This window comes from Suncus etruscus, chromosome 19, assembly GCF_024139225.1.
Source record: "Suncus etruscus isolate mSunEtr1 chromosome 19, mSunEtr1.pri.cur, whole genome shotgun sequence".
NCBI lineage: Eukaryota > Metazoa > Chordata > Mammalia > Eulipotyphla > Soricidae > Suncus > Suncus etruscus.
The window spans coordinates 7,914,671-7,941,179 of record NC_064866.1 but is presented as its reverse complement, the minus strand read 5'-3'; the positions used below and the strand labels follow the sequence as shown (position 1 = coordinate 7,941,179).

Sequence of the window (26,509 nt, the reverse complement as noted above, 5' to 3'; positions counted from 1 at the left end):
TATATAAATGTGACTGCTTTATGTGTGTGTATAAGAGAGGTAGGGAGTGCATGTGTGTGTGTGTGTGCATATATGAGTGTATATCAGAGAGCATATGCATATGTGAGTGCGTGAGAGAATATATGTGTGAGAATGAGTGTAATAGGTGTATTCTTCTCAGTGTGGTTTCTGCTACTCTCCCTCTGCTGTTAATGACTCTGGCACCTTCTGGAAACTTCTGGAACGTGTTATTGAAAGGAGCTTTGTTGAACAGGACCTCATGGGTGTTGCTCTCTTCAGAAGCAGGGCTGTTTGCAGTGGTGAACAGCCGTTCCTTGTCTCTGCTGGGGAAGCTGACCATCAGTGCTGCCTTCAATGTTGCATACATCTATACATCAGAGCTCTACCCCACTGTCATCAGGTATGTCTCACACAAACCTCCCTCCCCCTCATGTGTCTGTGTTCCCCTCAGGTACCGGGACACTCCCTCATTTTCCTCAGAGCATTTTTAGCTACAATTTAGCAAGCAATTTTGAAGTCCAAAAACCAGTTGTGCCAACTACTATTGGTCTGCTTGATTGAAGAAAAATGTAGCAATATCATAGGTTGATCTTCTCATGTAAATATTGAGAGAAGTACTCTACACTAGTGTTTCTCAACTGAGTACCTTATGGACCCTATGAGCTCTTAGGACAGTCTAAGGTGATAATTGTGTAAATGGGGTGAGGAGATGGAAGCACATAGGATGAAATGATAGAGCCAACCATAGGACAGGAAATAGGTTCAGAAGGAGAAGCTACAGTCAGAAAAAAGTTGAAAACTAATCTACTTATATTTTTCTACAGTACCATATAGTTTTCACTGCTATAATACTTTACATTACTACAATACTCTCCAATAATGGAGTACTTTTTGCCACTGCAATATTCTATATTACTACAGCAATCTATTTCAACACTACTCTTCATTACTGTAGAAATCTCTGGGGCCGGAGAGGTAGCATGGAGGTAAGGCGTTTGCCTTTCATGCCGGAGGTCATCGGTTCGAATCCCGGCGCCCCATATGGTCCCCTGTGCCTGCCAGGAGCAATTTCTGAGCCTGGAGCCAGGAATAACCCCTGAGCACTGCCAGGTGTGACCCAAAAACCAAAAAAAAAAAAAAAAAAAAAAAAAAAGAAATCTCTACAATTCCTGTCCCATCATAAAAGAATAATAGTCTTTCTGTCAGTGACTTTATTTTATTTAGTTACCTGTCCTATAATTGTGTCAGGCTGATGGCAAACTGGGAACATGGTTATGATACCCATATTTGCATTTTAAATGATTCTATATATTAATAATTGAATATTAATTTATTGTATGAGTTATTAGAGGGGATCTTGATTAATAAGAAAAGAACATGTTCTTCCCCAAGTGTTCCCTCATAAAATTAATCTGAAAACAAAAGCAACAGGTAGTTTGCAGAGCAGGAGTGTAGCTGAGTCTTTGAAGAATCCCCTTGGTGGGCCAACACAACTATGGACATTTTGAGCATCATTCCAGTAAAATATTCTGTTTTCTTTATCCATTCAAGCCACAGTGGATTTTCTGCCTCTTAAAGTAACCTCCATTTTCCCAAAAAATTTTCCCACATTGTCATCAATTGGCTAGTTATTTCCTACTTGCAGCTTCTGGCTGCAAACCCAGGATGGTCATTTTATCCAACTGGGCCACTTTGGAGAGAAAATGTGGGCATTTTTAATAAGTAGCTGGTATAATATAGGGGTATCCTCCATATTACCATTATCATTCTCCTTGCCTCACACCTCTTTTATTCCCACATTTTCCAAGAAGATGATCTTTCTTTCTTGAAAATATATATACTCATTCAGTTTCTATTTATATGCTTTATCCCTTAGGAGTCAGTTGAGTTTAAATACATGACAGATCATAAAGTCCAGACTTAACGGTTTTCTTAACTGAGAGAAGACATAAGATTGTAAAAATATTTTATGAATGATTATAGGATGGCCAGAGAGATAGCTCAGCAGACTCAAGTATGTGTTTTATATGTAAGAGACCCAGGTTTAGTCCCTAAAATTGCATGATCTTCTGATAAACCAAACACAGGACTGAGAATCCCCAAGTACTACCCAAAATAGGAGGAGCAAAGAGCTAATACAGTGGGTAAAGAAGTACAATTTGATCCCAGCACTATATTTGATCTTTATAGGTTCCCCATGACTGACCTCTAGAACACAGACACGGGAGCTCAGTCTCAAAATAAGACAGATTATAAGAACATAAAAATGTGTTTATTTTGTAGTGGCCTCTATAACTTCATTGTCCAATATGGTATTTACTAAACTTATGTCTATTTAAATTTAATTAAAATGAACTAATTAATGGGGCCAGAGAAATAGCACAGCGATAGGGGCGTCTGCCTTGCATGCGACCGACCAGGAAGGGACCCGGTTTGATTCCCAGCATCCATGTGGTCCCCCAGCCTCCCAGGGGTGATTTCTGAGTGCAGAGCCAAGAGTGACCCCTGAGCACCGCTGGGTGTGGCCCAACAATCAATCAATCAATAAGTAAAATTTTAAAAAAGAAATAAAAGAAATGAAATAATTAAGAATATAATTTTTAATCCTTGATAGTCACAGTCAAGTGCTTAGTGAGTGTCTAGTGATACCTTTCCAGGGCATAAAAGAAATAGAACATTTCTAGCCTCATAGAAGGTTCTAGAAGAGAGCACTGCATGTCTTATTTGGTGTAAATTATTCTAAATCTGCTGTCCATTCAGTATTTTTAAATTTATCCTCTAAACTTAATGCATTTTTTTTTAAAAAAAAAAAACTTTTCTTGTGCTTTCAGGAATGTTGGGCTTGGAACTTGTTCCATGTTCTCCCGAGTTGGCGGGATTATTGCTCCTTTCATCCCTTCACTGGTTGGTTTGTACCTCCTAATTTTATTGTGTTTGGTTTGGTTTGGTTTGCTGTGACTTTGAGTCTGTACTTTGGAAATGCTTTTGAGTAGAGAGAAACTATGAACAACTACCATTGAAATTTAGCTTAACACAAATATGAGTTTTGTGCCTTTTAGATGAAGGGCCAATCAGGGCAGATGGCCTTAACCAAGGATGACTTGTCTTTAAAGCTCTCAACTTTATTGATCTCATTTGAACTCATATCATATATCATAATTTATATCATTTTAACTCATTGGAGAGTTAGTTATTACAAGCCCCCCTCCACCATCCTGCTCATCCATCACATATCCCCATTCACAATTTAGATAATATTTAATAAGCTGCTGCTATGGTGAGGAGGGGCTAGTGGGAGAGAGATGCTAATAACAACACTTATTTCAATAACCATGAGGCAGCATTTTTTGCTGCCTGTGTCAATGATGAGAGAGCAGAACAGGTTGAATAACTTTTTATCAAAGGCATGCCATTTGGAAAAGAAGTTTGAAGTATGCCCGAATGTGTTTAATAGTTGCAATTTTCTAAATTTCATGTTACTCCTAGATTTGATCATAACTTTCCCATCTAAGACTTGGCTTTGCATTTAGCAGACCCCAGTGTGAGCCTCAGCACCATATATAGTTCTCCCAGCATCACCTGGTATGGCCCAACCACTGTGTCCCTGACACCCCCTCCAAAAAATAAAAGACTAACAGGAAGTGACCAGATTTGATGTGGGGGTTGGCAGCTGTTTTGGACAATTTTACTCACACTGCCAAGTTCAGATGCCTAGTTCAAAAAACTCTGAAATGCCAAGGCAGTCTTTTCTTTTGCTGTGTTGCAATATTCTTGATTTTTTATTTGTTTTCTTTAGCTTTTTTTTTTTTAAGTATCTTATGTTTTATGCTGAAGTTTAGGTTGCAAGACTCTTATAAAAGACTCTTAAAGAATCCTATTAAGGACCCTAGAGATTGCACAGCGGTAGGGCATTTGCCTTGCATGCAGCCGACCTGGGAAGGATCTAGGTTCGATTCCCAGCATCCCATATGGTCCCCCGAGCCTGCCAGGAGTGATTTCTGAGCGTAGAGCTAGGAGTAACCCCTGAGCACTGCCAGGTGTGGCCCCAAACCCCCAAATAAATAAATAAGTAAATAAGTCTAAATATTTCTATTCTGCAAAATATATTTTTATTATATTTATATTATATGTTAAAATATATTTAACAGTAAGCATTTATTGTTCAAGCTGTCCACCTGTTGATGGTTTTCCAAAATCATTCTAATATCACACTCTGGTTCTCTGTTCCTTATTCCTAAGAGAAGAGATGTGAGAATCCCCTTATTTGTCCTTCACATCCACAGTTCTGGATAGGCCTTTGTAGGGAGCTTGGCAAAGGTCATCAATCTTCTCCTTCTCCTTCTATCCTTCCATGCCTCTCTCTTTCCCTTGCCCTCTTCTTTTCCCATCATTTCCTCAAATTAGAAAATTCAAGAAAAATGTCTGAATGCCCATCATAACAAGCAGTGGTCCTGGCCATAGAATTTTGATGCCTCCATCCAGTGATACCATGCAGGAATGTAAGGAAGGGACTGGGTTCAAAATAGCCTAGAGTCATGCCCTGCAAGGAATACCTGCTGTGGGGTCTGCCTGAGCTTGTGTTTATTTAAAGAAACTATTTAAAATTTCCTGAGCTATTCCTCTGCTAAGTTTCTTTTTGGATCTCTAAAGCCCATGTTTGTCCCTCTGGCTTTGGACCCTAAAAGATTCAGAACCCTATGTTCTGGGCTTCTTCAGGGTTTCCTTCATCCCTGTGGAAGTATTTCTGTTTGTAGCTCTCTCATTGTGTGTTTAAGCGAATCAGTGAGTTGGATATGAGATTGTTCCCCCATAGGTCCTATAACAAAGGCACAGGTTAGAACACAAGCACTCCTACGACTACTGGCTGTGTCAACCTGTCCTGACCATAAATATGGCAAAGCAAGAGCCCTACCCATTGTACTATCACTCAGGCCCCTCTGGTGTCACTATAGAATATGGATCTGAACTCCATCTTGAGGGCAAGGTTCAGAACAAAAACTGAATTTCAGACTCATGAACAACCATTCCCATATGTCCCCCAATCCCCTCCACCAGCCTGCCAGGAGCTAAGGCTAAGACTTTTTCTCCCACAGTATCTTCAGTGTCTAAAAGCATTGCAAGCTAGTGTCTTTATTTTTCTTGTTCTATCTTTATTTAAACACCTTGATTGTAAACATGATAGTGGTTGGGTTTCAGTCATGTAAAGAACACCCCCTTTCACCAGTTCGACATTTCCATCACCAATGTCCCAAATCTCCCTCCTCCCCACCCTACCCCCCGCCTGTACTCTAGACAGGCTTTCTACTTTCCTCATTCATTCACATTGTTATGATGGTTCTCAATGTAGTTATTTCTCTCACTGCACTCATCTCTCTTTGTGATGAGCTTCATGTCATGAGCTGGACCTTCCAGTCCTCCTTTCTTTTGTCTCTGAGGATTATTGCAAAAATTGTCTTTTCTCTTTCTTATTGTTTGCCCCATCCCTCAGCTGTGTGCATGAGTGGGCTGCCCAGTGTAATTCCCCATTGGGGAGAGAAGTGTCTGTAGTTTATGCTGGTGGAAAGGTGTGAACTAAACAAGTAAACACAGCAGTTCTATAGCATTAAAGCTGACATCTTCTGTTGGGAAATATCCTGAGCTTTTGTTGCTGTTGTTATTTTTAAATTGTATTTCCTATTCCTACAGAAAAATGTGCAGTGGTCTCTACCCTTCATTGTTTTTGGAGCTACTGGCCTGACCTCTGGCCTCCTGAGTTTATTATTGCCAGAAACTCTTAACAGTCCTTTGATGGAGACATTCTCTGACCTCGGGGTGTATTCCTATCGAAGACTGGGTGATGAAACTTTATCTCTACAGACCTTGGAACCTCCACAGGTAGGTTCATTGTTTTTTTCTTGTTAACTAAAATCTAGGCTGCAGATGATAGTAATTTGAGAGAAAAAAACAGAAAAAGAACGTTCTGGTTAGATTAAATAAAACTGGTCAAAAAATATTGCAAAAGAGTACAGGGATCAAAGAGCAGCTGAGTTTCAGACAGAGAGGATGAAGAAATCAGCAGCTTTTTTTTTATAGAATATTTTAGCTGATTATAAAGGGAATGTAGGCCATCAAAATGCACTGGCAAGGTAGGAATTTTCATTTTAGGAATGTCATAGCTTTATCATTTTTTTTGTTGTTGTTTCAGCATGCTGACCAAGAGAACATTGTGGGGTGTGAGAGTGAGGAAGAAGAGTTCTATGATGCAGATGAAGAAACTCAGATGATCAAGTGAAATGCCTGTTCTCTCTGATAAGTAGAGGGTCAGGCTTTGTGCCTCTAATTCAGGCAGGTTCTCCCAGAAAACTCGAGCACTTGTGGCAAAGGAAAGGAACATCACTAGGAGGGCTTCTGTGAAGATTATAGTTCTAGACAAAGAAGATGATGGATAAAGTGACTGCTGTGGGGATATGCAACACGAAGGGAATGGTTTTTCATGAGTCTGAAGTCCAGTTTTTGTTCTGAACCTTGACCTCAAGATGGAGTTTAGATCCATATTCTGTAGTGACACCAGAGGGGCCTGAGTGATAGTACAATGGGCAGGGCTCTTGCTTTGCCATATTGACAACCCAGGTTAGTTTCCTGACACCCCATATTATCCCCTGAACCCCACAGGGAGTGATTGCTTAGTGCAAAGCCAGGAGTAAGGCCTGAGCATAGCCACATGTGGTCTCCCCAAAAGCAAAAACAGTGGGTTTTTGCAGGCTTAATCCTTTGACTTTCCCTTCACCTAGACTTAGAGGCAGATAGATATAATGGCTTCCCATTCTTTGAGTGAGGCGAGATACACTGCTCTCAAGTTTTCATCTTTAGGTACCTTTAGATTTGAACTTTATGCCCATTTGGTATAAATCAGTGACTCCTCGCCAGGAATCTTTTAAGGCCATTGGTATTGGCATTTCGTTTTGTGCCAAAGGACATGCCCCAGAGTCATTGATGTGGTAGACCCTCTAGCTTTGCCATCATAGTTGAAACTTGAGTCCTTAGCCTGTTTCTTAGCCTGGTGGTTAGTTTGAATTCTTTGTGCCTTTAGACTTATAGATGACCCACTAGGAAAAGCCAACAATACCAAAGTAATTTTCTCAAAGCCCAAGGTGTTACTCTGGCTTTTCTAAGTTCCTTTCCATACTGTGATGGTATCATTGCTTTAGTTCCGACTTATGTGTGCCTCCAGAAAAAAGTTTCCAGCTTGGATTTTAGTACCAGCAATAACTGCCACATATTGTAAATGATGAAGTGTTTGAAGGTGGTAAACATTTTTAAAATGTTTAGGCTCCAAAAAAAAAAATGGGAGGACAGATGTCATTTTTTGAAATCATAAAACTTTTAATTAATTAATTAATTAATTACTTTATTTAAACAGTGCAAGGTTGTTAATCATACAGTTGAGTTATTTTTCATCTTGCAGTTGCAAAGTTGATGGTTGAATTTCAGTCATACAATGAACAAGATGCCATTTTTAATGGGAAAGAAAAGAAAAATTCGCTTTCACAATGTTTCATTTCTTTTGTTTTCAGCATTGTGCAATGTAGAACTTGGGCAACCTTTAAGAACTTGAACTCTGCTAAAGTATTCCCTTAGCAAGAATGGAAATCATTTTAGAGCAAATGTTAGTTATTCATTTAGTCAGTACTACTAACCCTTTCAAAGAAATCAAATCCATACTTAGTTTCCAATTAGAGACACATGTTAAAATATCTTTCCCTGTGAAGTTTGACTGTTACCTCCAATAGGATCCATATACTTTATGACACCAAAGGAGCCTGAGTGATAGTACAGTGGTTAGGGCTCTTGCTTTGCTATATGGCTATAGGCCAATTCAGGTATGTTTCCCAATAATCCATTGTTCCCCCCACCCCCAAAGGAGTGATCTCTTAGTACAAAGCCAGGAGTAAGACCTGGTGTGGTCGCCCCAAAAAACAAACACAGTGATTTGGACCCAAGGTTCAATAAAGGCATCGTTGTATGCGGAATGATGCTGGAATTCAATAAAGGCATCATTGTATCAGGTCACCTTGCCAGCTGGGACAGTATATATTCATAATTTCCTTTACTGTTAATTTATTGAAGAAATGGAAATTGTATTAGAGGTAAAGTGATGCAATCATTGGAATTGCTTATGACTGTTTTGAAAATCTTAGTGTTGTCACCTCTGATTAGCTTGAATGTTCTATTCTTTTCCACAAGATTTCTTGGTCTGTACTGTATCAACTTGAACCTTTGTATACTTAAAGTATTTTCATAGTTTCATACATTTGGTTCATGTATTTTGCATTTCTAAATAGGGACCTCATTGCTACTACTTATTTCTCTCTGCTGTGCCTGGAGGATAGGCCTGAACATAGTTAAGAATTTAGTAACTATTATTGTTTCTGGTCCTCAGGGAAATTGTGAAACTCTTCCAAGATTTATTTTTATAAATCCCAGCTCCAATTCCAAAACTGTGATATCTTGCTATCTCTCTCTGGAAAGTGGAATCCCTGCCCATCATCCGAAGACAAAAAGAGGAAGAACTTATAAGGATATTCATTCATAAATTCTTTCTTTGCCAGAGATTAGAAAGAAAGCAATAAACTAAATATATATATATATATATGCTTTTTTGGTTATTTATAGTTCTCTTTGTATTCCTATTATAGAAAACTTGAAAACTAGAGGATTAAAAACTTTTAGTACTGTATGTTCAACACTCAGAGAAACCAGAGTTAGGACTTGGTTCTGTTTGAAGACCAAAAAGATATTTTTTTTTTGTTTCCAAAAAAATATTTTATTACTCCATGGATCTTGGTATTATTTTACCTTCAGCTAAGTAACTGAAGATTCCATCAGTGTTCTTCCTGAGTATCCTCTCTTCTCCGTCATGGCTGAAGGAAGGACATGTGATGCTTAGTAAGTCTGGGAACCTCCTATTTAGGTCAAGTGTCAATCGAATTTTGTTTCTTTCTAAATTGTCTTTTGGCAAAATGTAATCACAGCACCAGTTCATTCCACAGATTTCCATGAAAACAGACTTTTTCCCCTTTGGGTACTAAATGCTAAATGGTGGCTGTAGAGAATGGTACACACGTATATATTTTACTATGATTAAATTATTGGAAAAACTTTTTTTATTGTAACATTCTGTTCGTGCAAATTTTTAAATGTAACCTAATTCATTGTAATTGTTTATAAAAATTGAAATTTTTTCACATAAGTAAACATGAGTAAGAAAAATATCATATATATATATATGGTCAAAGATCTTCATTCGAAGCTGCTCCAGAACCTTGACACTACATGGAAATTTTGAAAGAAACTGGTAGTTTTCTGGTTTTATGCATTAAAACTGCTCGTACCAGAGAGAAAATACTATGATGTTACTGGACTGCTTTAAAGTAATGTAGGTATTCCTTAGTAGTCAGTAATTTTATCTTTGAAAGCCAACAAATACACAAATTGTAGCAAATGAAAAAGCTAATGTGTTTCTGCAACAGTTAAGTGCATATAATTTGGACTGATACTGATAGAAGGAAAATTGATGAGAAAACTTTTAGAATAAGGGCTGAAGAGATAGCACAGCTGTAGGGCATTTGCCTTGCAAGCGGCTGATCCAGGACAGTTGGTGGTTTGATCCCCAGCATTCCATATGGTCCCCAGCCTGCCAGGAGCGATTTCTGAGCACAGAGCCAGGAGCAACCCCTGAGCACCGCTGGGTCTGACCCCAAAACAAGCAAAAAACCTTTTAGTATAAATGTAAATAGAGATCAGGCATCTACATATGTGTATATATGAAGGTTTTATTGCCAGGGACTGAACTTCAGGGGTTTCTATATGAAGCAAGCTATATTCTGATTTCCCTAGATTTGCATTGTAACAAAAACATATTCGAACTGTTGTCATAGCTATATCAGAATTAAAGTCTGACTTTCCAGCAGAACGTGGTTATCCTTAAGGACTCACGCTTATTAGAGGAACTTGTCTATTGTGTTTGTCCTAAATAAGAACCATCTTTATTAATATTTATTTTTCTCTGCTTTCCAGAATCTGAGCCTACATAGGCATTTGTTTAAAAATCTTAGGGGGCTGGGGCTGTAGAGATAGCATGGAGGTAGGATGTTTTCCTTGCATGCAGAAGGAAGGTGGTTCAAATCCCGGCATCCCATCCGGTCCCCCGTGCCTGCCAGGAGCAATTTCTGAGCATAGAGACGGGAGGAACCCCTGAGCGCTGCCAGGTGTGACCCAAAAACAAACAAACAAAACCAAAAAACTTAGGAGGCTGGGGCCGGAGTGATTACACAGTAAATAGGGCATTTGCCTTGAACATGCTGATTCAGGATCAGTCCCTGGCATCCCATATGGTCCCCAGAGCCTGCCAGGAGTGATTTCTGGGCATAGAGCCAAGAATAACCCCTGAGCACTGTCAAGTGTGGCCCCAAAGCAAATAAAAATAAAAATTGGGGGTGATGGGGCACAGGGGTATTTGGTGACACCCAGTGGTATTCAGGACATACTCCTGGCTCTAGCTAGGATCAGTGATGACTATTGGAAATGCTCATATGCAATGACAGGTTTTGAACTAGGATCAGCAGTATGTAAGGCAAGCAACTTATCTCTGTTCTATCTCTCAGACCCCATATTTTAGAAAAATAATAAGATGTGGGTTTGGGGCAGCATACATTTGATCATCGTAAAACACAGATCTTCTAGGCCAGAGAGAAAGCTTAACAAGTTGAGTGCATATTTTTGCATGCCCGGGACCCAGGTTCACTCCTGGGCACTGCACGGTCCCTAAAAACTAAACTAGGAGTAGCCACAAAGTACCATCATGTGTCACCCTGAAGCAGTATAAGGGCCAGAGTGACAGTACAGTAAGTCTTGATTTCCCCCAAACCTATAAGGCCGCCTAAGCCTGGCTGGAGAGATCCCTGATCACAGGCTAGGGTATAGCACAAAAATAATAATGAAAGAAAATATAAAAATAAAGTGATGTCTTTGACAAATTAGATCAATAGAGCATCTGTTAGATTTTATGAGTGATATGTGGCTCAAGGATTTATGGGTGCAACAGATGACTATAAACATTTTATTTTATTTTGTAGATGGGGCTGGAGAGAAAGCACAGCAGTAGAGCATTTGCCTTGCATGCAGCCAACCTGGGAGAGACCTAGTTTGATTCCCAGCATCCCAGCATTCCTTATGGTCCCCCAAACATGCCAGGAGTGATTTCTGAGTGCAGAGCCAGGAATAACCCCTGAGTAATGGCCCAAAAACCAAACAATTAATCAATAAATAAAGTTAAAAAATTTTTTTAAAAATCCAGAGATATTTGGAAACTGTTGAAAACTCCCTCTATGCCATAAGCCTTTTCAAAAGGTAGACGAATCAGGAAGTCATCTTAGCAAAGTATATTATAGTCATACATTGAATTGCCACATATTCTTCACCCGCTTTCTGCTCATGGCCCACTATAATAAAAAAGTCTATATGTTCATTTTCTTTCCCCTTTCCCTTACAAGTATATCCATTGCTGAAACAACACTTGTTCTTGTTAAATACCCCTGATGTTTTAAATTCTGTTCTGCTGTATTTCTTAAGTATCCTGTGTGGCCCACTAAATTGATTTCACGGCCCCGTAACAGTTTATAACCCATACTTTGAAATGTATGATTCTATTATATCCCCTTTGTGCAAAGGACGTGATAAAAGTGAAAACACATTCTCAAAATTCCCTCACAGATAAGCTGCCAGGTACAATAGGATTTCTTTTGGTTAGAGACAGCTGCAATCTGAAAGGAGGGAGTGAAGTGGAAGTTGTGCTTGTGAGGTGGGGCTGTTGTCTGCAGGAGTTCCTAATGGGGCAGGCATCTGGCTTCCTAAATGAGATAGACATTGATACACTCAGGAACAGTAAACCCTAATTCACAGACATGAAAACTATAAGATGGGTGCAGCAACAGACAGGTAGTCCATCAGTAAAGCATGCTAGGACTTCCAGACAAGACCAAGCATATGTAACAGGTCAGCATATTTTTGCTTCTCTTTTGAGGGCATGCCCAGGAATGCTCAGGGACTATTGTTGATTCTATGCTCCAGAGTCACTCCTGGCAGTATGCAAAAAAAAAAACCCCTTGGTGCAGCTGATTGAAGCCAGGCCTCTTAAAAAGAGTTTGCTAAACCTGTTGAGCTATCTCTCTAGTCAGCATATTTTAACTAAAATGATAAATAAGTGGAGAGTAATTCAATTATTAATATAGAAAAATGTGCATTTTTATTATCAAGGAAAATAATAGTAAGTCCTTCTGACTCCATGCAAAAATTAATTCCAAATCAATTAAATACCTTCCTGGAAAAGGGAAAATTTAAAACCATTATAAAGTGCTATAAGAGAACATTCTTATGGGCTTGAGAAACAAACAGATTTTGATAGCAAGCAGAGAAGAACACATCATTTTTAAAAGAATATTTTTAAATACTTCCATATTGGAAACATTTTATATGCCTAAGCATAAACCAAAGTAGGGACCAAAAAGACAGTACAACCAATAAGGAGGCCCTTACCTCACACATGCCCAAACTAGGCTCTGGATAACATCCCATATAGTCCCCAAAGTACTTTCAGGATGCAGAGCCAGAAGTGACCCCTGAGAATTGCCAGGTGTTACCGCAAAACTAAAAAGTATGCTGTAGAACAGAGTTAAAGGAAAAATAATTGGAAAAGTAAGTAGTTGCAACTTCTGTAAAAGACAAGGACTACTATTTAGAATATAGAATCTGTGATCATCAGAAAATAGGGACATTTACAAAAATATTGTTTAGAAATTCACAGATCGAAAAGTTCAACCTCAAAGAAGGTCAAAGAAATGCATACAGATTGAAAAGGTGACCCAATATTTTAAAAATTATTAGTTAAGAGTTATACCAAACTTGGAAAATTAAAAAAGAATATGCTTATATTTTGAAAAGCACAATTTATTCACCAAGTTATCAATAGCATATCAGCTTGAAATGTGTATGTTATATAACAAAGAAATTCTGCTTATGTGTGTGTATATATATGATGGTACAGTTTCATATATTTTGACTGAAGATATATTTTGTTTTGTTTTGGTTTGGGGTCACACCTGGCAGCGCTCAAGGGTTATTCCTGGCTCTACACTCAGAAATCGCTCCTGACAAGCTTGGGGGACCATATGGGATGCTGGGATTTGAACCACCATCCTTCTGCATGCAAAGCAAAAGCTCTACCTCCATGCTATTTCTCTGGCCTCTGACTGAAGATATTTTGATTGAAGAAAAATGTTTCACTCTTGCATACAGTACACATACCAAAATATGTATATTATATACATTGCCAGCAAAGTTTTTAACAAATAATACCCTCACTATATCCATTGCACTGTATTTTCTGTTCTCCTTCCATTTAAAATGAAGTAATATAAGTGAGAGCAGACAAAGGTGATTTCACAGGTTATAAGCAGATCAAAACATACAGATGAAAAAAGCGAACTCTTCCACTAGTATTTGCAGTAAAACAAAGAAATTAAATGCCTTCAGTAAGGAAATGGGAAGTTACAGTTTCATGTTTCTAACATGGAATAAATATGACAGACCTGTATACTGATTTGGATGGATTTCAACAATATTGGAGAAAATGTTTTGCAAATTTTTGCTTGATTAAAATAATTTCACGGTTAATTTATTTAGTGAGCAGCTAGAGTATTGCTAATTAGAGATTCAAATGTGTTTTCTGCCATATTTAAGCAATAACTGTTAATATCGTTGATGCTCTATTGAAAATAGCTGTTTCACCATTATTTCCACATAGGTGAAAATTATTGCTCTCCCCTCTAGGTCTAAATTTCTTTTGAAAGAGCTTCTGTGGAAATATTTGGGCAACTTCTTTTCTGACCCAAGAGCTCTGTCATATAAAGCTTAGAAAAGATTACTTATTTATTGGAAAATGTCAAGGGCAGACATAGCCATATTAGCATTAAAATAACCAGTCTAGACCTCACGGAATGATTGATTTAGAATAGAATAGATTCTGATGGAATTGCTTTGGCTTCCAAAATATAACTTCAAGAAATTGAATGAGATGATTGTGTAAGATGGGCAAGAAAATACAGTTACTTGGAAGACAGTTTAATAAATGGATGATGGGTCAATATGCAGGCAGAGCATCAGAAAGCCTACAAGAGAAGCTGGCATTGATTGTCAGTCCTTTGATAGGGTCTCTACCCACCAGAGCTTGTTGCTGTTGCATCGACATGCAATTATCTAACTGTAATTGGATTAAGAAATGCATGTATGCTTGTGAGAGATAAACTAGAACATATTTTACATGTTACAACTAGCGGGGGGATCTACCAAGTAGTCTTCTTACCACTTGCATCATTTCTTTTTGTTTGTTTGTTTGTTTGTTTTTTGTTTTGTTTTTTGGGCCACACCCGGCGGTGCTCAGGGGTGATTCCTGGCTGTCTGCTCAGAAATAGCTCCTGGCAGGCACGGGGGACCATATGGGACACCGGGATTCAAACCAACCACCTTTGGTCCTGGATCGGCTGCTTGCAAGGCAAACGCCACTGTACTATCTCTCCGGGCCCCACTTGCATCATTTCAATGAAAGCTAAAGAAACACTGGTCTTTTTTATAATGGTATTTTATTGATTGATTGATGGGTTGGTTTGTTTTGGGGCTACAACTAGCGGCACTCAGGGGCTACTCCTGATCTCTGCACTCAGAAATAGCCCCTTGGCAGGCAGGCTAGGGGACCATATGGGATGCCGGGAATCCAACCAGTCCCTCTTGGATCGGCCGCATGCAAGGCAAAAGGCCTATTGCTGTGCTATATCTCCAGCCCAGCACTGGTCTTCTTAAAGATGCTGTTTGACCGTGTTGATAATCTTCTTTAAGGAAATAAAGACTGATTTGTCATCAACCAATATGTAAAGTTCATCTTTCCCACCCCCCAACTGATATTTTTGAGAATACAAAATATAAAAACAAGGGCTGAAACGGTGGTGCAATCAGTAGGGTATCTGCCTTGCATGCACTAACCTAGGATGGATGGCGGTTAGATCCCCCAGCATCCCATATGGTCCCCCAAACCAAGAGTGATTTCTGAGTGCATAGCCAGGAGTAACCTCTGAGCATCACCGGGTGAGACCCAAAAACCAATGGGGGGTTTATATATAGATATATAAACATATATATGCATATAAAAACACAAAGAGCCTGAAATGAATCATTATACCTATATAATTTGTTTGCTTCCAATGCAATTACAGCAAGATTATAAAACTTGTTCTTTTAAATCCCAATGACACACTTGGGGACGATCAGGGGTCACTCCTGGCAGTACTTGGGGGGCTGTATGCAGAACTATACATTGAACTAGGATTGGCTGGCTAGAAGACAAGTCCTTACTCATTATAATATTTCTCAAACCTGAAATGAGAAAATTTAATTCTGAAGATTATAGAAAGCGAGTAGCAGGGGCCAGAGCAATAGCACAGCAGGTGAGGGGTTTGCCTTGCTATGCAGCCGACCCAGATTCGATCCCCAGCATCCCACATAGTCTCTTGAGCCTGCCAGGAGTAACCCCTGAGTGCCGCTGGGTGTGGCCCAACAACCAAAAACAAAAGTAGCAGTTGACTTTCAAATAATAGTATATTTTCATGTTTTTAAAATTGAAATTGGGTTTTCCATGATAGCTACCTTTGAGTAGGCCATATAACTGGGGGAGAGAGAGAGAGAAGAGAGAGGGAGAGACAGACAGAGAGACAGACAGACAGACAAATGCAGAATATCTATCTGCTTTGACAGGAAGAATGGTCACAGCAAAGATTGAGTTCTTTGCTGGTTCTTAATACAAAATTGCCACAAATTTTGTGGCTTTAGTCAACACAACAAATTTGATAAGTGCTCAGGAAGTGACATTATAAAATAAGTCTTATGAGGCCAAAATCAAGGTGCCAGCAGGGCTGGACCATTGTGAGGGTTTGTAGTGTACCTGAGACCCACCCATTTCTGGGAGGGGTCTTGGGAACTGAATAGTAGGTGTAACCTTACCTGCAAGACCCTCCCATTCCTGGGAGGGGTCTTGGAAAAAAGAGATAAGGCTGGAACCAAGGGAATTCGGGCCCTTTTGGCCGTTTCCTTTGGCCCTGAAGATGGCTAAAGTGAGTTAAGACGCAGGGCTAGCCTAGAATGGCTGAATGCTTGAAAGGTTATGAGTAGGCCACACATATGTGGTGAATAGGGCATAAATAAAGATGGTTCTTCCTGAAGCCTGCCTGTGAGTGAGTGATTTCACGTTTCACCTGGGCCTGGAACTCGCCGGCTGAATGGGGTTGCAGAGCCATGTGGCCTGGGGTGGCAGAAGAAATCCATCGCCATCCACCGCCATCCAGCCCCATCGTTAATTATTTCATGCTACAAGGGTTCATCGGGGGGAAAATATTTCTTAGGGCTAGAGCAATAGTGCAATGGACGGAACATTTGCCTGACAAGAAAATAACCCAGGTTTCACCACCAGCATCCCATATGGTCTTTCTAGTCTACCATAAATGATTGCTAGGTGCAGATCCAGGAATTAGTTATCTGAACACCACTGGTTGTGGCCGCAAAACAGAAACAAACAAACAAACAAACAAATAAATAAATAAATAAATAAATAAATAAATAAAAATCGACTTCTGTCTCTTGCAATCTCCAGTTACTCAATGTCTTTGATCCTGATCATATCAACCCAACTTCTCATTCTGAGAGGTTTCTCCCTCTCATCTGCTCTCTCTGAGAAGAAATATTGCATCAGGCTCATTAAACTGATCTTCACCCTCTAAGAGCCTTTTCTGAATCATTGGGAAAGTTCTTGTTCTCTTGAAAGATATCACTCTTGAGTTCTGAAGATTCATGTGGGGGAATCTGTGGGGCTAGCACTTAACTCATCACACGTGTAGTAATTGTTCATCGTTGAAGGATCCTAAGCAGACATCAGTGTCTGATTGTAATTTGTTTTCTGGTTTGGGGGCCTCTTGCAACTGTGCTCAGGGCTTACTTCTGGCTCTGTACTCAGAAATCACTCCTGGCATTGCACTGGAGTGCTAGTAATCAAACCCAGGCAGGCTTCATGCAGGGTAAGTACCTGTCGTACTGTCTCTCCAGATCCCAATACAAATTTTTTATGGTCAACCCTCATCCCTGGGTAACACCCCAGATCTTTTTTTTTTTTTTTTTTTTTTTGAGTCACACCTGACGATGCTCAGGGATTACTCCTGGCTCTGCACTCAGAAATCACTCCTGGCAGGCTCTGGGAACCATATGGGATGCCGGAATTCGAACCATTGTTTGTCCTGGATTGGCTGCATGCAAGCCAAACGCCCTACTGCTGTGCTATCTCTCCGGCTCCCAGCCTCAAATCTTTTTTTTTACAAAATGGCTTTACTGTATAGAAAAAAATCAAATAATATAATTAATATTAAGAAATAATACATAATATGAAAAATAAAAACTAATTCTCTAATTCCATCTTTGTTATCTATACTAAAGCATAAACTACATTTCCTCTATAGTACTTTTAGTGTAATTAATTTAACGATAGTTTTCCCTCTACTGTAGCAAGGCTGTAATATCTTTGTTTTTTCCTACTATATGCCAGCCCATAGAACTAGGCCCAGTATCTTCATTTAGAATTTTCAAATACTGGGCCCGGAGAAATAGCACAGTGGCGTTTGCCTTGCAAGCAGCCGATCCAGGACCAGAGGTGGTTGGTTCGAATCCCGGTGTCCCATATGGTCCCCCGTGCCTGACAGGAACTATTTCTGAGCAGACAGCCAGGAGTAACCCCTGAGCACCGCCGGGTGTGACCCAAAAACCAAAAAAAAAAAAAAAAAAAAAAAAATTTTCAAATACTTTGAGAGAATGTATGATTTAAGCTCTATAGCTACATTGCACTCAAATGCAGACAGGAATTGTATCTTATTTATCTTTCTAATATAAAAACTAGGACATTACTAAAAACTAATAATTCTAATAAATAATAGATTCTATAGGCATTTATTTATTTTTTTAATGAATGTATGGCCAGACACTGCCTGTCAATTTGACTTGTCAAGTCATATATTTCTTTTTTTTTTTTTTTTGGTTTTTGGGCCACACCCGATAACGCTCAGGGGTTACTCCTGGCTATGTGCTCAGAAGTTGCTCCTGGCTTGGGGGACCATATGGGACACCGGGCTAGCGCAGCAAGGCAGGCACCTTACCTTTAGCGCCACCGCCCGGCCCCCAAGTCATATATTTCAAGACAATATATTGCCTTTTAACGAGGTCTTAAAAAAAAAAAACTTTCTATTTGGGGGAGGAGTGGGGCCACACCAGGCCATGCTCAGGAGTTATTTCTGGTTCTGTGCTCAGGAAATACTGGCAGTGCTCAGGTAACATGGTATACCAGGGATTGAACCCAGTCAGCTGTATGTAAGGCAAGCACCCTATAGTGACACTTAACTCTTTGGCCCTATATATCTATCTAACTTTAAAATGGAGTTAAGGGGGCCAGAGCCATAGCACAGTAGTAGGGCTTTTGCCTTGCATGCAGCTGACCCAGGACAAACCTCAGTTCGATCCCCAGCATCCTATATGGTCCCCCAAGCCAGGAGCAATGTCTGAGTGCATAGCCAGGAGTAACCCCTGAGCATCACCAAGTGTGGCCCAAAAATTATATATATATATATATATATATATACATATATATATATATATATATATATAGAGAGAGAGAGAGAGAGAGAGAGAGAGAGAGAGAGAGTTAAGAGGAGGATTCAGCACATAAAGAAAGACAGACAGGCAAAGAGAGATATAGAGATTATACAGCCAGACTTAAATATTAGGTTAAAAATTTTATTCATATATTCCAAAGTCTTACCAAAATACAGTTTATTCTATTGATTGCAAAATAAAAATTGAATTTTTTAGCTCAGTTCCTATATCTGAAAACTCTCTGTTCTCTATTTTTCAAACTATTAATGTTCTAATTTTGTCATATTAATTAATTTTGTCACATCCAAGTTGGCTAAAGAAACTGTGGTACATATACACAATGGAATATTATGCAGCCGTCAGGAGAGATGAAGTCATGAAATTTTCCTATACATGGATGTACATGGAATCTATTACGCTGAGTGAAATAAGTCAGAAGGAGAGACACAGACACAGAATGGTCTCACTCATCTATGGGTTTTAAAAAAAATGAAAGACATCTTGCAATAATAACTTTCAGACACAAAAGAGAAAAAAGCTGGAAGTTACAACTCACCTCATGAAGCTCACCACAAATAGGGATGAGTTTAGTTAAAGAAATAACTACGTTTTGAACTATCCTAATAAAGAGAATGTACCAGGGAAATAGAAAGCCTATCTAGAGTACAGGCAGGGGGTGGGTGGGGAGGAGGGAGATTTGGGACATTGGTAATGGGAATGTTGCACTGGTGATGGGTGGTGTTCTTTACATGACTGAAACCCAAACACAATCATGTATGTAATAAAGTTGTTTAAATAAAAAAAAATTTAAAGGCTGAAAAAAAAAACAAAAACAAAAAAATAAAATGATTGAACTAATAAAAATAAATGTAAAAAGTTTAGAAATGCTGCCAGTTTGAGGCAGGAAAATCTGTGTCGCCTATTAAATAAATTAATGATTAGGGATTGTATTAATGTCTGGATTTTTCTGTTTGCTAGATAAATCTGAGCTGGCACTTGTAAAATATTGGCCACTTCTGATTTCTCAGAGGAATGAATAGCACATAGGAGTACAGCGAGACACTGAATGGTTTTACCTCTTTTTCCGTATGACGCATCCCAGAGGAAACTTTTTACTCAATGGTAGATTCTAAGATATCTTGGAGACCAGAAAATGCATCAGATGCCATCGAGCTCTTGAAATTCTGTTCTGCTGACTCATCAGAGATGACAGCCGGTGACGTTTGCTTTTCTCACCATCAAAGAATGTGTAATCTTCCCAATTCAGTCATCAGAGAGGAGGAGCCTTGATAAAATCTTTGCTGATAAGGAGAAGACCTTATCAAGCAACTGCAGAGAATTTAGGGGGAGGGTAGATTATTTACTGGGAATTGCTGATCTAACTCAAGAAGTGTAGCACGAATAAATACCGCCTCTGGATTTTCTTCTAGCTCCCAAAATATCAAGTATCAAAGAGCAAAGTTAGTGTATTTGGGTTGGATGGCACAAAGAGGGTTAAGCAGAGGAACAAAAAGCTCTGATGACAAAGTGTCCTCAAGTGACACCTAAAGGGGAAATAAAATGAGTGCTTTGGCTTGATATATTTTCAGTTTCCTTCCAACCATGTCAAACCACCCAGAATGCTTTGAAGAAGCTTTAGGAAGATGTGTACAAAAGGTCAAAAGTTTTCCTTAACTGGGGCTGGAGCTGTGGCACAGCAGGAGGGCATTTGTCTTACAAGCTGCTGACCCAGGACGGTCTCGGTTTGATTCTCTGACATCCCATATGGTCCCCCGAGCAAGGAGGGATTTCTGAGTGCATAGCCAGGAGTAACCCTTGAGCATCACCGGGTGTGGCCCCCCCCAAAAAAAATGTTTTCCTTAACTAGTTTGGAGTATCTGAGACATTATTTCAGGGGGGAAAATCACATTTATTTATTCATCAAATATATTTTAGTTCTAAGTAAAAAAATAAATAAAACATATTGCGCATTTTCTTCAAGTCTATATTATTTTAAAGATGTTGTTTACTTTGTATTTTTGACTCATCCAATTATCAGAAGAAAATTAATCATTTGTTATTGATTCTATAGTTTGGTGTTTATTCAGGGGGATGCACACAGTGGCGATAGGGGTTACTCCCAAATTTGTGCTCAGTAGTAATTCCAGAAAGTGCTTGAAAGACCATTTGGCACTAGGAGTTGAATTCAAGCCTCCAGTATGAAAAGCTTGTGCTTATAGGAGCCTGCAAAAGATAGCCTGCAAGTAGGCGAGATATTTGCCTAGCATGTGGTTTATTCAAGTTCAATATACCAAACTCTACATGGTCCCCTGAACACAGCCAGAAGTCATCCCTGAGGACAGAGCCAGGAGTAAGCCTTGAGCACTGCTAGATTTGACCCCCAAACAAAAACAAGTTAAAAAAAATAACAGATAGGGCTACAGAGGTAGAGTGTTTGCCTTGCATACAGCTAACCCAAGAGGGACCCAGTTCGATTCCCGGCATCCCATATGGTCCCCCAGCCTGCCAGGGGCAGTAACCCCTGAGTCCCACCGGGTGTGACCCAAAAACCAATCAATCAATAAAGTTTAAAATTAAAAATTAGAACAGGTGTACTTAACCCTTTAAGTTATCTCTCTAGCCCTACAGATCATTTCTAAAGTATTTATCTCAAGCTTCTCTAATTCTTGAGGGGTTCTTGAATTTTAACCAGGCCTAATTTCCCCAAGGGCTGTTTTTTGATGGTGAAGATGAAAACCATGATGAAAATGAAATCCACTGAGTAGCATATACGAAGTCCAGTGTCAAATATATTCCATGTTTATGTCACAAATTCTCACAACAGCTCTATAAGGCAAATGTATCATTTGTTGATGAAGTAATGACCTTCAGAGACACTCAGTTTCTCAAGATCATGATGGCTGTGCTAGATATGTCTCCTGTTGTCTCTTATGCAAGACCTGTACTTTATAGCCTGCCTCCTATGGAAAAGTCAATTCAATGGAAAACTGCTGTAGAGACAATTAGAAATGGCTCCAATTTCTCCCCAGCTTTTAGATAAGAGTATGAAGTTGTGGGACAAGTTGATCTGGAAGATTCTCTGGAGGTAAATAGAGTAGGTAGGACAGGAGAGATGACTCAGTTTAGCTAGAGCTCAGGCTTTGCATGCAAGAAGCCTGAAGTCAGTCCCTGATTTTGGGGAATCCTTAATGGTTTCCTGAGCGTCAGCCAATGGAAGTGATGACAGTTAACAAACCAGGGGGATATTTGAGCAGAGGGGAGTGGCTCCCTCAAGACAAAAACAAACTAAAAGCACTTATCTGGCAAAAGCTAGAGGGCAAATTAGAACAAGAGTTAAACCGAGGGCTTTTAATTCCTAATCACTACCTTTAATTATGACAATTATGTAGTTAAGCGAAAAATGTGTGATCTGGGGGAGAACTTTCTTGCTATCAAGGAAACACTACCATTTCCTCTCAGAAACATTATTCTTCGCCTGTAATCAAATTTGTCTATTTACAAGTCCAGAACAAATAAACTGATTTCTTTCTTTCATATTTTTTGTTTTGGGGCTACACCCAGTGGTATTCAGAGATTACTCCTGATAGTGCTGGGGGGGAAGGGAATCATATGGGGTGCCAGGGATGGAACTTGAGTTGGTAGTTTAAGCGATCTCCCCACTGTACTGTTGTTCCAGCTCCAACCCTCTTTCTTCTCTTCCTCCACAGTTGTCCTTTGCTAAGTGTTTTTTTTTTTTTTTTTTTGATGGTAGTAAAGCAGTCTCCAAAGAGATCTTAAATTTATTCTGGTCTTCGCAATATTGTGTGAATGTTTTTAGAATCAAGCTCATTTGCCACACTCATTTTTCTTTATTGATCAATATAAAATATTAATAACATTTTTATGACATACTGAATATTAAGTAAACCAACTGCCATGTTGTACCAAACTATAGCACTTATATTAAACAAGCTTTAAATATCATTTTTTTAAACAAAGATATTTATTTATTTTTATTGTTGTTATTTTGGGGCCTCACCTGACAAGCCCTCAGGGGTTTCTTCTAACTCTGCACTCAGAAATGCTCCTGGCAGGCACAGAGGACCATATGGGATGCTAGGGATCCAACCTGGGTCTGTCCCTGTGCAAAGCAAACACCCTACTGCTGTGCTATTGCTCTGGCCCCCCTTTTAAAAAATTTTTGCAACAAGAAGTTGTTTAACAAAGTTTTTTTGGTATTTTTAGGCCACACCCAGCAGCATTCAGGGATTACTCTTGACTCTGCTCAGAAATTACTCCTTGCAATCTCTGGGGATTCATATGGGATGCCAGGGATTGAACCTCATTCATCCACATGCAAGAATTGGTACACACACACTTTTAAAAAGCATTTGGGGAAAAAAGGAAAATCATTTGTGTTTTATTTTAGGGCCACACTTGCAGGTGCTCAGGCCTTTCTCCAGGTTAACTATCTGTTTATGGGCCATAAAGTATTGGGCATTAAACCAGGTTGCCTGTGGGCAAGACAAATACCTATCCTCTGTGCTGTCACTCTGGCCTCCTCCAAAAAAAAAGTAAACTCTTAATTACACCTTGTCCCCCAAACTTTGCCCCCAAATAAAATTTACATGAAACCTCAAAAACAAAACAAAACAAAACAAAAATAACCCTTTTCATGTCATTCCACAATGATCACATGACTGATGATGTAGTTTTTTTGTGTGTGTGTGAGATGCTCCTTTATGGTGCTTAAAGAGATGACATTGCTTCTAAGAATGCTTGTAATTGGCCCACCCCCCTCCCCACCACTGGAGGAATCCCCAGATTGGGCCTGAGGCCTTTTGGAGGGAGGAGCTGGAGGATTATAAAAAAGTGCTTCCTCTAGCTGTAGAGGACTGAGGACTTCTTTTCTCTGGAAGGGAGCTTGAGAAGGTAAGTGGAAGAGGGGTCTTCTTGTGTTGAGGTCTGCTTGTTTGCGTGGTTCATATCAGGGAAAGGGTAAAGGAAACACCTGGAACATTAGCTGACCCCTAAGGGAGACAGCATAATTCTAGAAGATTGATTCTGGCCACTAGTGTACTCAGGAAAAGAAGGTAGGACTGGATCAGAATAATAGTGCAACAGGTACTATTGCAATTGCTGACTTGGGTTTCATCATTGGCATCCCTTCTAGTTCCTGAGCCCACCAGGGTTTCTGAGTGCAGGAGCCAGGAGTAAATCCTGAGCATCTCCAGGTGTGGCCCAGAAACTGAAAAACAAAAACAAGAAAATGTGCGACCTAGCCTTTAAAGTATTGTCTGTATTGAAATCTTGGAAACCCAAGAGAGCCTTAGGCAAATAAGCAGGAATTAAATGTAACCAGACACCATATATATATATTTTTAATTACTGCATTGGTTTCTGCACATTTTTAAATTTCTACTTTGATTCTGCATGCTGGTGTCCCTCCACAGAAATTTCCTGTTATTCTGTGTTTCTGCCACTTGACAAAGATTATGCCTGGATCATATTGCAAGTATCTTAAATTTTGTAATATAAGCACTTATTCTGAATGATGATTTTTATTTTTGCCGTCCTGGTCTACGAACTATTTTTTACTAGTCCATAGGTATAAAAAGTTAAAAACTATTAATCCCATTCTTGCTTCTGATGAACAAACAGTTCTCATTTTATAGACAAAATATTACCAGGCTCATGTATACTTATCAAAATTGATTTTGAGTGTTAAACCCTCTTTCTTTTCTGCTTGATGTACTTAACTTGAACAATCTCAACATCTTCGGTATATTGAGTTCTGTATATTGAGTTATATTGTTGGCATATTATTTTTTTCTAATTATACAATAGTATATTTATGGGAAAAATTCAGGTGATAAAAAAGGTTAGTGTGGGAAAATAAGAAGTGTAATATCACTACAAGAGAAAACCATGCCTAACCTTTTCACTACCTATGGCTAATATTTTGTGATCTCTATATTTTTCAATATGACAAACATTGATTTGTTAATAAATCTTTTATTGGGTTAGAGTAATAGTACAAGTAAGGTGTTTACCTCGCATGCAGCCAGCCCAGGTTTAATCTTCAGTATCCTTTATGGTCCTCCAAGCACTGACAAGAGTGATTTCTGAGCACAGATCCAGGAGTAACTCCTGAACATTGCCAGGTATGGCCCAAAAATTTAAAAAAAAAATCAGTATTTTACTTCATTATTATTATTGTTTTGTGAGAACCACTCCTGGCAGTATTGGGGTATGGAGAGGATTTATAGACATGTGTAGAATGGAAACCAAAACTTCATAGGGAAGGTCATTCGTTTATTATTATTGCTGTTATTGTTGTTACTCACACATTCAAAAGTGCTTAGGGTTCCTCCTGACTTGGTCATCTTGGATCACTTCTGGTAGAACTCAGGGGTACACATGATGGGTATTAGGAATGAAACCTGGGCTTCTCAGCTGCAAAGCTTGTGCCAGTCCTTTGAACTATCTCCCATGGAACTATGTTATTTTTCAAAGTAGGAATATCTTCTCTTTTTTTTTCTTTTCATTTTATTTATATATTGATTGGTTGATTGATTGGTTGCTGGGCCACAGCCCATGGTGCTTAGGGGTCACTCCTGGCTCTGCACTCAGAAATCACTCCTAGCAGGCTGGGGACCAAATGGGTGCGAGGAATCAAATCCAAAGTTTGGCCACAAGCAAGGCAAATGCCCTACCACTGTGTTATCTCTCTGGCCCCATGGAATATCTTCTTAAGACCTAAGATGTATTATGTTTTATCAGCTGATATTTAATTATTATGTGTCAAATTGCTGTCTGACCTTTCTTTTCTAGTATAAGTGAGGCATAAAAAAATTGGCTCACTGCTTAGGTTTCTTTCGAATAAATTTCCAGATACGCTCTGGTCAGAGGGAATAATTTAGAAAATAATGTTTCTATTAGTCTGCACTACCCTCATTACCAGGTAGACTTAGATTCCCCCAATTCCTAAGCACTATTATTTTCTTTTGACTTTTGGAAAATCTTCAAATAATGAGAGTATGGTAAGAAAAATATCTCATTGTTAGGTTTCGATTGGCAAAGTTTTTTTCTTTATAATTAGAGACATAATCTTCTATGTTCACTAAAGATTTCTATTTTTATTTTTGTGAATTGCCTTCTTAGGTTCTTCCTTATTTTATACTGTGAGATTATATTGTGGAATCGGACAATAAAGTGTCCTTTGTGATGGATTTATTTCATTCACTCCAATGTGTCCAAAGTTCATGCTGTAGTCACAGTGGTCCTCAAACTATGGCCCGCGGGCCACATATTGTATTTATATCTGTTTTGTTTCTTCATTGCAAAATAAGATATATGCAGTGTGCATAAGAATTTGTTCATAAGTTTTGTTTTTACTATAGTCAGACCCTCCAATGGTCTGAGGGACAGTGAACTGGCCCCCTGTTTAAAAATTTTGAGGACCCCTGCATGTAGTCAGTTTCCTTGCTTTCTAAGGCTGCATAATATTCCTTCGTATTCACGAATCACATTTAGTTGTGCCAGTCATCTATTGGGGCCCCTTGGATTGTTTTTGGCTTTTGTCCTGTTGTGTGAATAATGCTGCTATGAGTCTGGGTATACAATATCTGGTTGAGTTCCTGCTTTGATTTCCTAATTCCTGAAATGGAATTAGTAATTGTATGTTTCAACTTCTAAGGAATTGTCAGACTTCTTTTCACAATGGCTTCTCCATTGTATAGTCCTATCAGCCATGCAC

The 26,509-nt window shown here is 39.1% G+C and overlaps 1 protein-coding gene across 1 annotated transcript in view; it reads left to right on the top strand.

Moving 5' to 3' along the window:
* SLC22A15 (solute carrier family 22 member 15) overlaps positions 1–6,365 on the top strand; it is a 91,108-nt gene extending 84,743 nt beyond the window's left edge. The window contains exons 9-12 of the mRNA XM_049765976.1: positions 280–400; positions 2,832–2,904; positions 5,686–5,874; positions 6,185–6,365. Of these exons, the coding sequence (XP_049621933.1) occupies positions 280–400; positions 2,832–2,904; positions 5,686–5,874; positions 6,185–6,271 (470 nt within the window). The 3' untranslated portion in view covers positions 6,272–6,365. The remainder of the gene's footprint in view (positions 1–279; positions 401–2,831; positions 2,905–5,685; positions 5,875–6,184) is intronic.
* The last annotated feature ends 20,144 nt before the right edge of the window (positions 6,366–26,509 follow it).